We start from the raw sequence: 13,147 nt of genomic DNA on the forward strand, positions 1-13,147 counted from the left end.
AAAAAACGAAGGCTAACTTTAAAAAACCATTAACATTTTCGAATTCTAGGGAAAATTTTATCCTAGAAAATTTCTGTTTCGGCGAATGCGTACGAAATTTCCCAACATCACTATATTAGTGTAATATATTGAACAAATTACCTATCAATTTCAAGTTTCGGTAATTAGTGATCTTTTCGTTGCTGACACGTGTTTAAAATAAAAGTTTGTCGATATGTCAAGGACTGTTCGACATTTCTTCGTAAAACATCTTTTCATAACAGTAATATAAACGTAAAAACAATTAAAAATTCACAGAAACGTGTCGAAAACGCCTCTCGTTACTCAACTGCAGAAATATCTTCGTTTACATCCGCCAAAACACACAATAAACAATTAACGACCAATTAAACTGTTTTACAAGTTTTACAAACCAAATTGCTTTTCACTTGGCACTTTTTTTATTTTGTTTTGTTACTTTAGAAACTGCGCGCTTTACCGCAATTATTAATTAGAAACGAACGTTAATTTATTTCTTGTCGGCGTGAAAAAATCTACGATTATTGTGGCGCTAATCAAATATCATTATGTGTCGTTTTGCTGGTTTTTACCGTCGTTAAATCCTTCACAATGTCTTATTTGCCGGTTCGGCGCTAATTAGAAGTAGATTGGCCTAATTGATTTTTTTCAGTGGGTTGAACAAATGTGTTTGTAATTGTGGAATTAATTAATTAATTAGCACTTTTGCAATTTATCTGAGCACATAATGAATTTAAAAAGGACAAAGTGATTTTATTAATTCTGCGGGTGCTTAAAAACCATTTAATTTTCACATGTAATAATTATTTAATAACCGTTTATGGTTAAATTTAAATGCATATTTAACGTTATTGTGTTTTTATTTACTATTTACATTTCCAAAGAACTTAGTGGTTAATAATTTATGTGGAAATTATTTTAATACTTCGTTTTTACGATAAATAAAACAAATTTAAATTAAGTTTTTTTCGTAGTTGATTAAAAAATATTTAATTAAGAAATTAATTAACGTATAATTAATTCAACATTTCGTGTGTTTCAAAAGTAATTGATAAATTGGATTATCAATTAATAATTAAATATATTTACATTTATAAAGATATTTTGATAAAACACTTTTATATTTAATTTTAAATACAAAACTTATTTAATATTGAATAGATAAAAATATATTGATAAAATAAAAACTTATTTAAAATTATTAAATAATATTATACAGAATTTTTTTTATAATCATCAAACACTTGTTCTTTTTATTTAAATGATAAAAACTATTAGTTTATTAATTTTTTAATTAAAGCTTGGAAAATTTATTTTTCTTTATATGCCATTATAGAACTCTTAATTAATATATATACCGTACGAAAAATGCTCTTCGTGTCTGGATGTTGTAAGAGATGGATGCACGACAAAGAGAGAAAAGTTTTGCCCGGTAGTAAGAATCCCTACTCTCAGAGACAATGCGCCGTGCTGGTGCGCGCCGGCGCACAATGTAAATTAATCTTTGCGAATGCATTTAGTAACTCTCCGTATGCGTAGGGATGTAGTTCGAGTTCTTCGGATGCTCCATTTAAATTCCGTAACTTTGTATAATTTTCAATCTGTAAAATGAAATATTTTTTGAGGGTATATCAAAAACAAAAATAAGTATTCTAAAAATAAACTACTTTTTTCAAAATAAAAATGTATCCCAAAAATTAAATAAAATATACTAAAAACAACGTCTGCGGAGACGAACCGCATGCTAAACGCAGCAAAACCAAATGATCCCCTCCAGTCAGTTCGGCCCGCCCACATAATTGCATGTATATCTTTCCTTTTTGTTTACAAAGGGGTATTGATGTTCCGTCTCAATATGCGAGTAGACACGCTCATCATTTTTGATACGGTATATATATATATATATATATATATATATATATATATAAACTACAAAAATTTTAGTAAAATAATTAAATTTATACAGATACATTGATAAAACAAATATTTTTAAATAATATGGAGAAATTTTTTAATAAGCTAACATATAAATTATAAAAATCTTATATATAAATTAATTAATCTATAATTAATTCAATATTTCGTGTGTTTCAAAAGTAATTGATAAAACACTTTTATATTTAATTTTAAATACAAAACTTACGTAACATTGAATAGATAAAAATATGTTGATAAAATAAAAACTTATTTAAAATTATTAAATAATATACAGAAAATTTTTTATAATCATCAAACACTTGTTCTTTTTTATTTAAATGATAAAAACTTAGTTAATTAATCAAAACTATAAAAATTTTATTAAAATAATTAAATTTATACAGATAAAACAAATATTTTAAAATAATATGGAGAAATTTTTTAATAAGCTAACATATAAATTATAAAAATCTTAATTAATTAAATAAGTGTTGAAATTTTAAAATATAATTGAGGTAAATTAAAAAGAGAAAAAATTTTTAATGAGCTAAAAAAATTTTAAAATAAATATTTTTAGGTAATGTATAAATTTAAAAAATTGCAAAAAAAATTATTTATATTTAATTTTTTCTCCGAATTGTATAAAGTTTATAATGACGTGATATATTAATTAATTATTAAAATCAACTTTAATTAACTTTGTTTGATAATTAACTCTATTTTTTGGATTTTGTTTGTTAAATTGTATTGTGTTAATAAAATTGTGAAAACTTTCACTTTTTAATGTGCAATGATTGTTGAAGAAAGCAAACAAATTGGTGTTGTACATAAATTAGTATATTATTGACTCTTGAAACCTTGAAGAATGGTCGCGAAGAAAACAATCAAAACAGTGGTACCTCACGTATCGAAAACACACTTTGTATGTGGAACGGAAGGTGGTACCCGTTACGAAAACAATTCAAATCGATCAATCAAAAAAGAAAAGAGTGCATTTATTAATAATCCCGGTTGGGAAGATTCGGAAGAACAATCCATCCACCCACCCACGTATCGTGCCGCTCCACATTCGAGTCGTGCGGTGCCGAACGACCGCTCGACACGGTCCGAAGAAACGGTGGAACAGTTAGTAAAAAAACCTGTCTTGAACAGGTAACGGTACCCCGGACGGCAGCACCTTGGCGGCCAGTCTTCCTTCGGCCGCCATGTTGGTTGTTGGTTGGTACGAGCGTTGAACGTCCGCGGGTTGTTTCTGGTGTCGCAAAGTCGGGAGTGTCGGTGCCCCAAAATGCAGTTCGACATGTTGGTCAACGTGTTCCGGAGCGCAACAGGTAAAAATCGGTCGTCGAGTTGGGTGGTTGGGTTTTCGGGCACCCGGTGCACCTGTGCCGTGTTACGCGGTGCAGATTTGCCGTCGATGAAATAGTGAACGGACGTGGAAATATTGGGTTCGGTGTTTCGGTATTGGGGACGAACAATGGAGGTTTTCGTTGCGGTTGGAGAAATTGGTTCTTCTAAATTTTTGCGATTCTTTCGTGATTGTTAGTTACTTTCATTGTTGGACGCAATTAATTCTACATTATCGGACTGATGGGTTTCACAATTTTTTGATTGTGGCCGTCACGAGGAACCTTCACAGACGTCGACGTCATTAAAACATATCTTAAATATTGTAAAACTAATGATGGAATAATTTATTATCCACAAAGAATTTATTTCCAAAATAAATAAATAAATAAATAATCAAGAATTGGAGGACACTCAAATTTAATGATAAAAATGGAAATACAAATAAAAATTAAGAAATATAACTTCTTATTTATTGTTTTGTTTAGCAAACTTTATGTAGATATTAAAAAATATTTAATGAAAGAAAAATTAAAATATTAAAATGATTGAAAGGAACGATTGATTATTGAATGTGTCACTAAACATTTTTTAATTAAAAAATAATAAAATAATAATTAATGTGAAAAAATATTAACAATTAACTTGAAAATTAGTTGACATAGCAATAAAAATAAGCAAGTATTAAATTTATACAAAGAGGAACAAGGTAATAATTTATTATTCAATTTTTTCATTAAAAATTTATTGTTTTCAAACAAAAATTAGTATAATTTGAAAAATCAAAATAAAATATTATAAAAATAACCAGAAAAAATGATAAAACTCACTGACACTCAATTTATATGAATAGAACGAATATTTCACTAAAATATTATTAATTAAAAAATATTAATAAAAATACAAAACATTAAATAATACGAGAGATGATAAAAAATATTAAAAACCAAAAATCATATATTTGAATTCAATTGAATTAATTAGTGTTGAAAAATTTGTAATATGAGACAATATTAAGTATTATTATTAACAAAATATACTACATATTAAAATAGAAAATATTATAAAATGAAATTGAAAGAATCATTTATTTAATATTTTATAAACAATTTATTAATTAAAAAAAGGTAATAAAAAATAAATAATAGGAGAGATGATAAAAAAATCAAAAACTAAAAATTAACTAGAAAGTAATTAAACATTGATTGAATGAACGATTATTAAATTTATAAAATAGAAATAAAATAATTGTTTAATGTTTAATGTTTAATTAAGAATTTTTTATTTTCAAAAAAGTATTAATCTGTTGAAAGATTTATATTGTAAGAAATAATAAAATATTAAAAATGAATAAAACTAAGAAAAAACTAAAGAAATGTAATAAAATTATTATTAAATGTTATACAAATAAAAATTAAAGGAATTATTTAATAACTTAATAACAAAAATAAATAATATAATAAAAAATAGTTGAAATGAGTTAAATAAACAATTATTAAATTTAAAAAAAGTAAAAATTAAGTGATAATTTATTATTTAATATGAAACATTAACATTTTTGTTCAAAAAATTATAATAAAATAAAAAAATTATCTAGAAAATGTAACTGTTATATAAAGTCTTGATGTCGACAACTAAAAATTATTTAGAAAAATGATGTTTCATTAAATTTTTTAAAAAAGTCTAAGAATTTACTAATTAAAATAATTATAATAATATAATGTTGAGACATGAAAATTAATGAGAAATATTGAGGAATATACAAACAATTATCTATACTTTTTTTGAGTATAATTTATATTATTAAAACTAACTGATTACATTTTTTATTTAATTTATCCTTACATACAAAATTGATTGATTGGAATAAGGAAATTAACTATTTTTTAAAAATGACCTATTATTCTTTGCTAACAATGTTTACTAAGAAATAATGGAATAATTTATAATAAACATTCTATTAGTTTAACTATATTTCTGATTCTGATTCTGATATTTATTATTGAATAATTTTTAATATAAAAGTTAACTAAATTTATTCTTATCTTATCTGTAACTTATCAATATTTAATAAATCAAATATAAACAAAATAGATGTTGGATTTAAATATTATTTTGTATATAATAAATATATTATAAACATTTTCCTAACTTTACTCTAATAGAGAAATAAAAAACTTTTATTTCTGGTTAAATTATGTTTGTGTCTTAAATAAAATTAACGTTAATTTAGACAACAAATTAATTAACATTAATCAAATCTTAATCAATCAAAGCCTTCCATTTCAATTATAAAGTTTTGATGTCGATATTACATAAATTAATACAATTAAGATAAAATCTTCATATTTTCAAACCTCAAATCACAGTAAAATACATTTAATAAATTGATAAAGATAACAATCATAAAATATTTTTTGTACTTTCAATATTCGTGTAACAATGATTAGCATAATAATCTTGGAAATTTATTAAAGACATTTTAAAGACTCAAGACACAAGGTAATCAATCATGTGAAACTTAAAAAAAATAACTATAACACTTTTCAACAACTCATTGCATACTTACGGCGAAGTCATTAATCAAAACCAAATTAATTTTCTTTAACAATACAAGAGTTCTAAGAAAAATTAAAAATTGATTAGTGGTTTTTATTGTAATAATTACGATTTGCGAAACATTATTTAATTATTATCACACCGTTAAAATTTGTCAAAACTCGTTTATTTTAATGATGGATCGTGTCATAAAATACAATCAATAACATTTTTCTTAATTACGAAACAACAATAAACCGTTTTATTTATTTTATTGTTAATGAACGTTAACAACTCACAAAAACATTTTAATGCAGCAAAGTGTGCTGGAAAATGAAATTGGAACCTATCGTCCTCGTTAACCTTTAATTAAGGACTCGCGTTGGAAAAGTTCCAATGTTGTTTGTTAAGATTACGATCATCGTTAATGTTGTTCGGGTTAATTAGTGCAATATTAATCTCAATACCACTTTCGACATTGTTATTTAAACGATTATTTTAGTCGTTGCGTTTTAATAATTTTACGACGTCTTAACATATTGAAGGAGCACCTTGCATCAATATTTATAAACACACACAGCGCACATATGGCTCTTTTGCAACAATTCTATAATGCAACAAAATTTCCATATGAATTCACAAAAGACAATTAAAAGTTGGCGTTCCCGTTGCCTAGATGGACATGAGAAAACATTTAAAATGTCGAATTTCACAAGTCACCTGTCTGATCTGGTTAAAACGTCTTCTGAAATCGATTTTTAGTTTTATTTGGCATTGGGATTGGTCGGTCAATGTTCAAGACGAAATTTGTGTTTGCAACACACGGTGCAAGGTTGTTGTTTCTGTCCTAAAAATTGCAATTAGGTTTATTAGAAAATACATCCTTTGTGTTTCGCCTTGGTTCTCTTGCTTGATGAAATTGTTGAACTGGAGATCTCTCTTGCCTTCCACCTGATTTTTCAGGATTTCCAAGGATTTTGTGATTTTTCCATGTTCATAAATAATATTAGATTAATATTTATGAACTTACAAGATATTTATTAGTTTTTACAAAATTGTTTTTCATTATTTGCATTTTAAATTTTCTCAGTTTTCAGTTGTATTAGTTTATGATAATGTTTCATATTTACTATTATTTATTTAACTCATTAATATTGACTATAGTGATCTTTCTTTCGAATAATCAATTTTTTAGAGACTTTATTAACATTTTTATTCAAACATTTTAAATTAAAATTTTGAATTTGTTAGTTGTTTTTTTCAATACATTCGTATTTCGTAAATAAAATATATTACACATCCTTTATTAATTAATATTGATTTTTAATTTTTAGATAATTTCACGGTTTTCTTGTTCTATTGTTTTTAATTTTTATTTATTTGTTTTTTCAGTTTTATACAAATTTGTTTTATAAATATGTAGTGCATTCTGTGAAATTTTTCATATTTATTTATTGTTTTAATAATAAATTAATTTTAACTTTATTGATCACCATTATAGATACTATTTATTTCTGAATTCGTAAATCTTAAATTTTATGAATATTTTTAATGTTTCCATTAAATATTTTTGGACATTTCAAGGTTTTCTTGTTCTATAATTTTTAATTTTAATTTATATATTTTACTTTTATGTATTGTACATTTTTCTAAATTCTTTTATTTATTCATTTCACTTTTTAGTTTTATACAAATTTGTAAATTTTTTTAAACAATTTGTTAAATTTATTTATTGTTTTCATAATAAATTAATATGAACATTTTTTATTTCCATTTTAGATACCACATGTTTCTGAATTCTCAAATCTTTCTTAGATTTTAAGGATATTTTTAATATTTCCATTAAATATTTTTGAATATTTCAAGATTTTCTTGTTCTATGATTTTTAATTTTAATTTATTTGTTTTAGTTTTATGTATTGTAAATATTTGTAAATTGTTTTATTGTATTAGATTAGAAATTATTGTTTTATACATTTATATTATATTAAAAATCTTTTTATACAAATTTATAAATTATTTTAAACAATTTGTTAAATTTATTTATTGTTTTCATAATAAATTAATATGAACATTTTTTATTTCCATTTTAGATGCCACATGTTTCTGAATTCTCAAATCTTTCTTAGATTTTAAGGATATTTTTAATGTTTCCATTAAATATTTTTGAATATTTCAAGGTTTTCTTGTTCTATGATTTTTAATTTTAATTGATTTGTTTTACTTTTATGAATTGTAAGTATTTATAAATTGTTTTATTGTATTAGATTAGAAATTATTGTTTTTTACATTTATATTATATTAAAAATCTTTATACAAATTTATAAATTGTTTTAAACAATTTGTTAAATTTATTTATTGTTTTCATAATAAATTAATATGAACTTTTTTATTTCCATTTTAGATACCACATGTTTCTGAATTCTCAAATCTTTCTTAGATTTTAAGGATATTTTTAATGTTTCCATTAAATATTTTTGAATATTTCAAGGTTTTCTTGTTCTATGATTTTTAATTTTAATTGATTTGTTTTACTTTTATGAATTGTAAGTATTTATAAATTGTTTTATTGTATTAGATTAGAAATTATTGTTTTTTACATTTATATTATATTAAAAATCTTTTTATACAAATTTATAAATTATTTTAAACAATTTGTTAAATTTATTTATTGTTTTCATAATAAATTAATATGAACTTTTTTATTTCCATTTTAGATACCACATGTTTCTGAATTCTCAAATCTTCTTTCTTAGATTTTAAGGATATTTTTAATATTTCCATTAAATATTTTTGAATATTTCAAGGTTTTCTTGTCCTATGATTTTTAATTTTAATTTATTTATTTTACTTTTATGTATTGTACATACTTGTAAATTGTTTTATTGTTTTAGATTAGAAATTATTGTTTTTTACATTCTTTAATTAATTAACATTAACCTTCATTATCTCCAATTTAAATTTCACAATTCTTAGATTTCTCACATTTTTAAAACTTACACAATTATATATATATATATATATATATATATATATATATATATATATATATATATAATCGTATTTAACATGTTTTTGTTTTATTTTTGAATTTCACATTTCAGTTTTATAAAAATAAATATATTCCATATTATTTATGTCCATTTTAAATAGCCCAATTTTTAGAATTTTAAAATATTTTATATTTTACCGATTGTTTATTCCTTTTTTATTGTCATCTTTACTTTGGCCACCTTAATTTCATGATATAGAAATAAGATATTTAACTCCAACAATTTACATTAAAATTTTCGATTTTTCAAGGTGAATTTCTATTTTAGAACTATTGTTCCACATACTTAAAGGAGTATTATTGTTTATCGGATTAATTGACGTTTAATTAACATAAACACACCGAATGTAGTACTAATTCACCGAGAAATAAACATTTAAGCAAGGCTAATGGCTGAGTTTCCATTTATGGCTAATCTTAAATTAGGCACGAAACTGTTTCAACAAACACGATCTTTATCAAGTTGAGCGAATTATCGAAATTGATTTATAATATCACACACAAAAAACCATAACAACATCAACAACAATAATAACAATAATAGTAATTGACGTTGCGTGTTTAGCAATTTTGTGCACAGTACAGTTACTTTTACTTGCATATGTTGGTTGTTGCATTTGTGTAAAAGCGAGTTGTTAACCTTTACAATTCGAAGATGATTTCATAACGACCATTTCTATTGCTGGCTAGTGTAGAAAAAATACGTCTCCGGTCCACTTTTCACCCACATTACAAATTTGGGCAAGACATTCAAATTTTTTGGACGGGTGAAAGTACCTGATTTATATCTGCCCATCCTGGGTTCCATTTTTATCGTCGGGCGTTGTTTTACGTGAATTGTTAAAACATCATCGCATAATTCACGTTTTAATTAATCACCTTGTCACAATACACGAGGATCAATTTTTGATTGATCAATAAAACATTTCGTTAATTAGGATGCGCCGCTTGATATTTAATTGACATTTTGGCTACACCGCAAAAATTTAAAAACACTTTTTCAATGCCGGAAAGCGACATTATAATCAGGCATTTGAATATTGCATTAGGCAATAATAATATAAACAGGAACGGTGATTCATCCGAACATATTTCGTCGACCATTGCGACATTCTCCGTTAATTGGTTCAGCAGGTTCGGTGGCACAAACTTGCGCCTTTTCATGTGCCGCGATTTTTTTTTCATTTTGCACGGGGATTAATTAAAAATTAACGGACCGTGTTCGCGGCACAACGGTCCAAGTTCGTTACGGTTTACGTGCGATTACGGTACGCGAAAAATATTATTTATCGATGTAATAAATTTTTGAGGTGAGCTCTTTAATTTTTGCCCCGATGAAATTTTTACTAGTTTGGGTTTTGATGAAGCTAATTAATTAGTTATAGAAACTTAGGTTCAACAAACCGTTAATGTTAATCTCGTTGTCTCGTATAAAGTAATACATCTTTTTTTTTTTGGTGTTCATTACGATTTGTTAAAATTGCACGTTTAATTAATGTGGCTTTTTCATTGACACCATTTTTAGAATGTAATTGTCGTGTTAAAAAAAATGAACAAGTAATTTCGATGGTTTATTCATATTAGATTGTATTAACAGTTATAACAACCTATAAAAGTTGTATATTAATATTAATTAATTAAACTATTCAGGTGTTAAAAGCATGTTAATTAACATAGAAAAATAACACATTTTCACAAACTAATATTTATTAGCGTTGAATTGAGTAAAAGATAAAAATAGTGGAATATGATTTCGATAATTTCACAATTAATTCTTCTCACTTTTTCACAAAAAATATAAAAAATACTTGTCAAATGACAAAGAGTATAATAAATGACTATAATAGTCTGTTGCTAAATTGGTAAGTATTTGAATGAAATGACAGTTAACACAAATTAAAAACGGTTCTTTATATCTATATTAATGTCTTCCTTGGTTTTATGTTACTATTATTTATAACTTTTGTTGTGTATTATGGTAAACTTCTTAATGAAATGAGTACCATTCTCCTCCTTAGTTTAGATATGTTGATTTGTTATTTCTTAACATATTTTAAATACACTTAAATAGTTAATTATGTTCTACAGAGTTTCATTGTCTTTTTTAATAATATTGTATTTCTTTCCTGATTTTGAACATTAAAATTCTTTCAGTATTTCGTCACAGTTTAAAGTATTTTTTAAATACTTAAATTTGTTTTTATAGGTCCACCTTTTAGCTTTCTTTAAAAGTGTTCGTCCTCTAAATTTTATATATTTATGTTTTTTAACACCTCTTAGTATGGCACAGTTAACTTCCAAAAGTTATTTTAACTCTTTTCTGATTTTGAATATTGAAATTATTTCAATTATTTCGAAGTACTTCTTCGTATTAAAATGTATTCTTCTAAGTCCATTCTTTAGTTTTCTCTGTGTTTGTTTGTGCCCTATATTTCATACATTTATCCTTTCTATCTCCTAGACAACATTTTTAATGTATCGCTGTTTATGTTATCTTCCAAAGGTTACTTTAATTGTTTTCTAATTTTGAATATCGAAAATCTTTAATTATTTCGTCATAGTTTAAATGTTTTTTTATGGTTAAAACTTATTTTCTCTTTTTGTATTTATGTTTTCCATATTTTATTTCTGTAAAATTCTTTTTGTTTTATCACAGTTGACTTCTAAATATTGTTGATTTAGAATATTGAAATTCTTTCAATATTTCGTCATAGTTTAAAGTACTTCTTTGTATTGAAATGTATTCTTATAAGTCCATATTTTAGTTTTCTCTGTATTTGTTTGTTCCCTAAATTTTATACATTTGTCCTTTCTATAGTTTTATCTCCTAAACAACATTTTTATTGTATCTCTGTTTATGTTAACTTCCAAAGGTTTCTTTAGTTATTTCCTAATTTTGAATTTCGAAAATCTTTAATTATTTCGTCAGAGTTTAAAGTACTCCTTCGTTATAAAATGTTTTTTTTTTATGGTAAAAACTTATTTTCTTTTTTTATATTAATGTTTTCCATATTTTATTTCTGTCAATTTTTTTTTGTTTTATGAGAGTTAACTTCCAAATGTTACTGATTTTGAATATTGAAATTTTTTCAATATTTCGTCCATTTTTTAGTTTTGTCTGTATTTGTTTGTTCCCTAAATTTCATGCATTTATCCTTTCTATCTCCAGACAACATTTTTATTGTATCGCTGTTTATGTTAACTTCCTTAAATCTTTAATTATTTCGTCATAGTTTAAAGTACTCCTTCGTTATAAAATGTTTTTTTATGGTAAAAACTTATTTGCTCTTTTTGTATTAATGTTTTCCATATTTTACTTCTGTGAAATTCTTTTTGTTTTACCACAGTCGACTTCCAAATGTTACTCTGTTTCTATTTTGCTTTCGTATATTGAACTTCTTTAAGTATCTCATCAAAGTTAAAAAACTTCCACATTAAAATGCGTTCCTGAAGTTCCATAACTCAATTCACTCCGCACTTGTTCGTACGGAAAATTTTGTAACTTTACGATTGTTTTCTTATTGACACTCCGATAAATTTACCCTTGTTCGAAGTGAACACAAGAACCAAGAAATAGTGAGAGCCCAAGGTCGACGTAATTTATTTATCATTCACAGCCGGTAGACGTTATTTTATTCGAAACGATCGGATCTGCTGCGATCGTGAAGGTGATTCGAATCGCCCGAGGATAACGTCTTCTATACGATCGTTTTCACATATACCCGATGTAGTTAATATGATATATGCATTGTTTTACGCCCGCACCATTAACATTTTATATTGTTGGTAGCCAGACCAGTAGTTTTTTTAATTATTTATTGTTCTAATCATATGCGAATAATGAACCATTACACATGATTTGTGTTTGCTTCCTCGTTTTATGTTTCGCTCAATTGACTCTAATTGGTGGGTACCAGCTGATTTCTGGGAAGAAGGTGTAATTGTAATTTTTAAGTTGTTCACAAGCTGTGGTTAAATTTATGTAATGGCTTCATGAAACCATGTGTACGTCAACCATTTTTACGCCAGGTACTAGAAAAATATTAAACATTTTCCTAATTTTAATGTTTTCTAATTAACATGTTATCTGCATACTTTCAAATAGTTAACAAAGTGTTTTTTTTTGTCGGAAATGAAATTACACACTGAGGCGTGTAATTAAGTAAATGTTAATGATTATAATAATAAAAACTGCAACATTAATACTTGAAACAATATTGAATCTAAAGTGCACAAGTAAAATAGTTGCGTGAATAAAATATCTTATTTAATAAT

General features: G+C 24.8%; 1 protein-coding gene across 3 annotated transcripts in view; it reads left to right on the forward strand.

Annotated features, from left to right (window-relative positions):
* Positions 1-13,147, forward strand: part of LOC109605030 (tyrosine-protein kinase Btk29A) — a 51,212-nt gene that overhangs the window by 29,726 nt on the left and 8,339 nt on the right. Inside the window, exon 1 of one of the 3 annotated variants that reach the window (XM_020021595.2) lies at positions 3,120-3,266. The exons of the other annotated variants lie outside the window; for them this stretch is intronic. Coding sequence (XP_019877154.1) covers positions 3,224-3,266 — 43 coding nt within the window. The 5' untranslated portion in view covers positions 3,120-3,223. Of the gene's footprint in view, positions 1-3,119; positions 3,267-13,147 lie in introns of those variants that run through there. 3 annotated transcript variants of the gene reach the window in all.

Source organism: Aethina tumida, chromosome 7 (assembly GCF_024364675.1).
Source record: "Aethina tumida isolate Nest 87 chromosome 7, icAetTumi1.1, whole genome shotgun sequence".
Lineage (NCBI taxonomy): Eukaryota > Metazoa > Arthropoda > Insecta > Coleoptera > Nitidulidae > Aethina > Aethina tumida.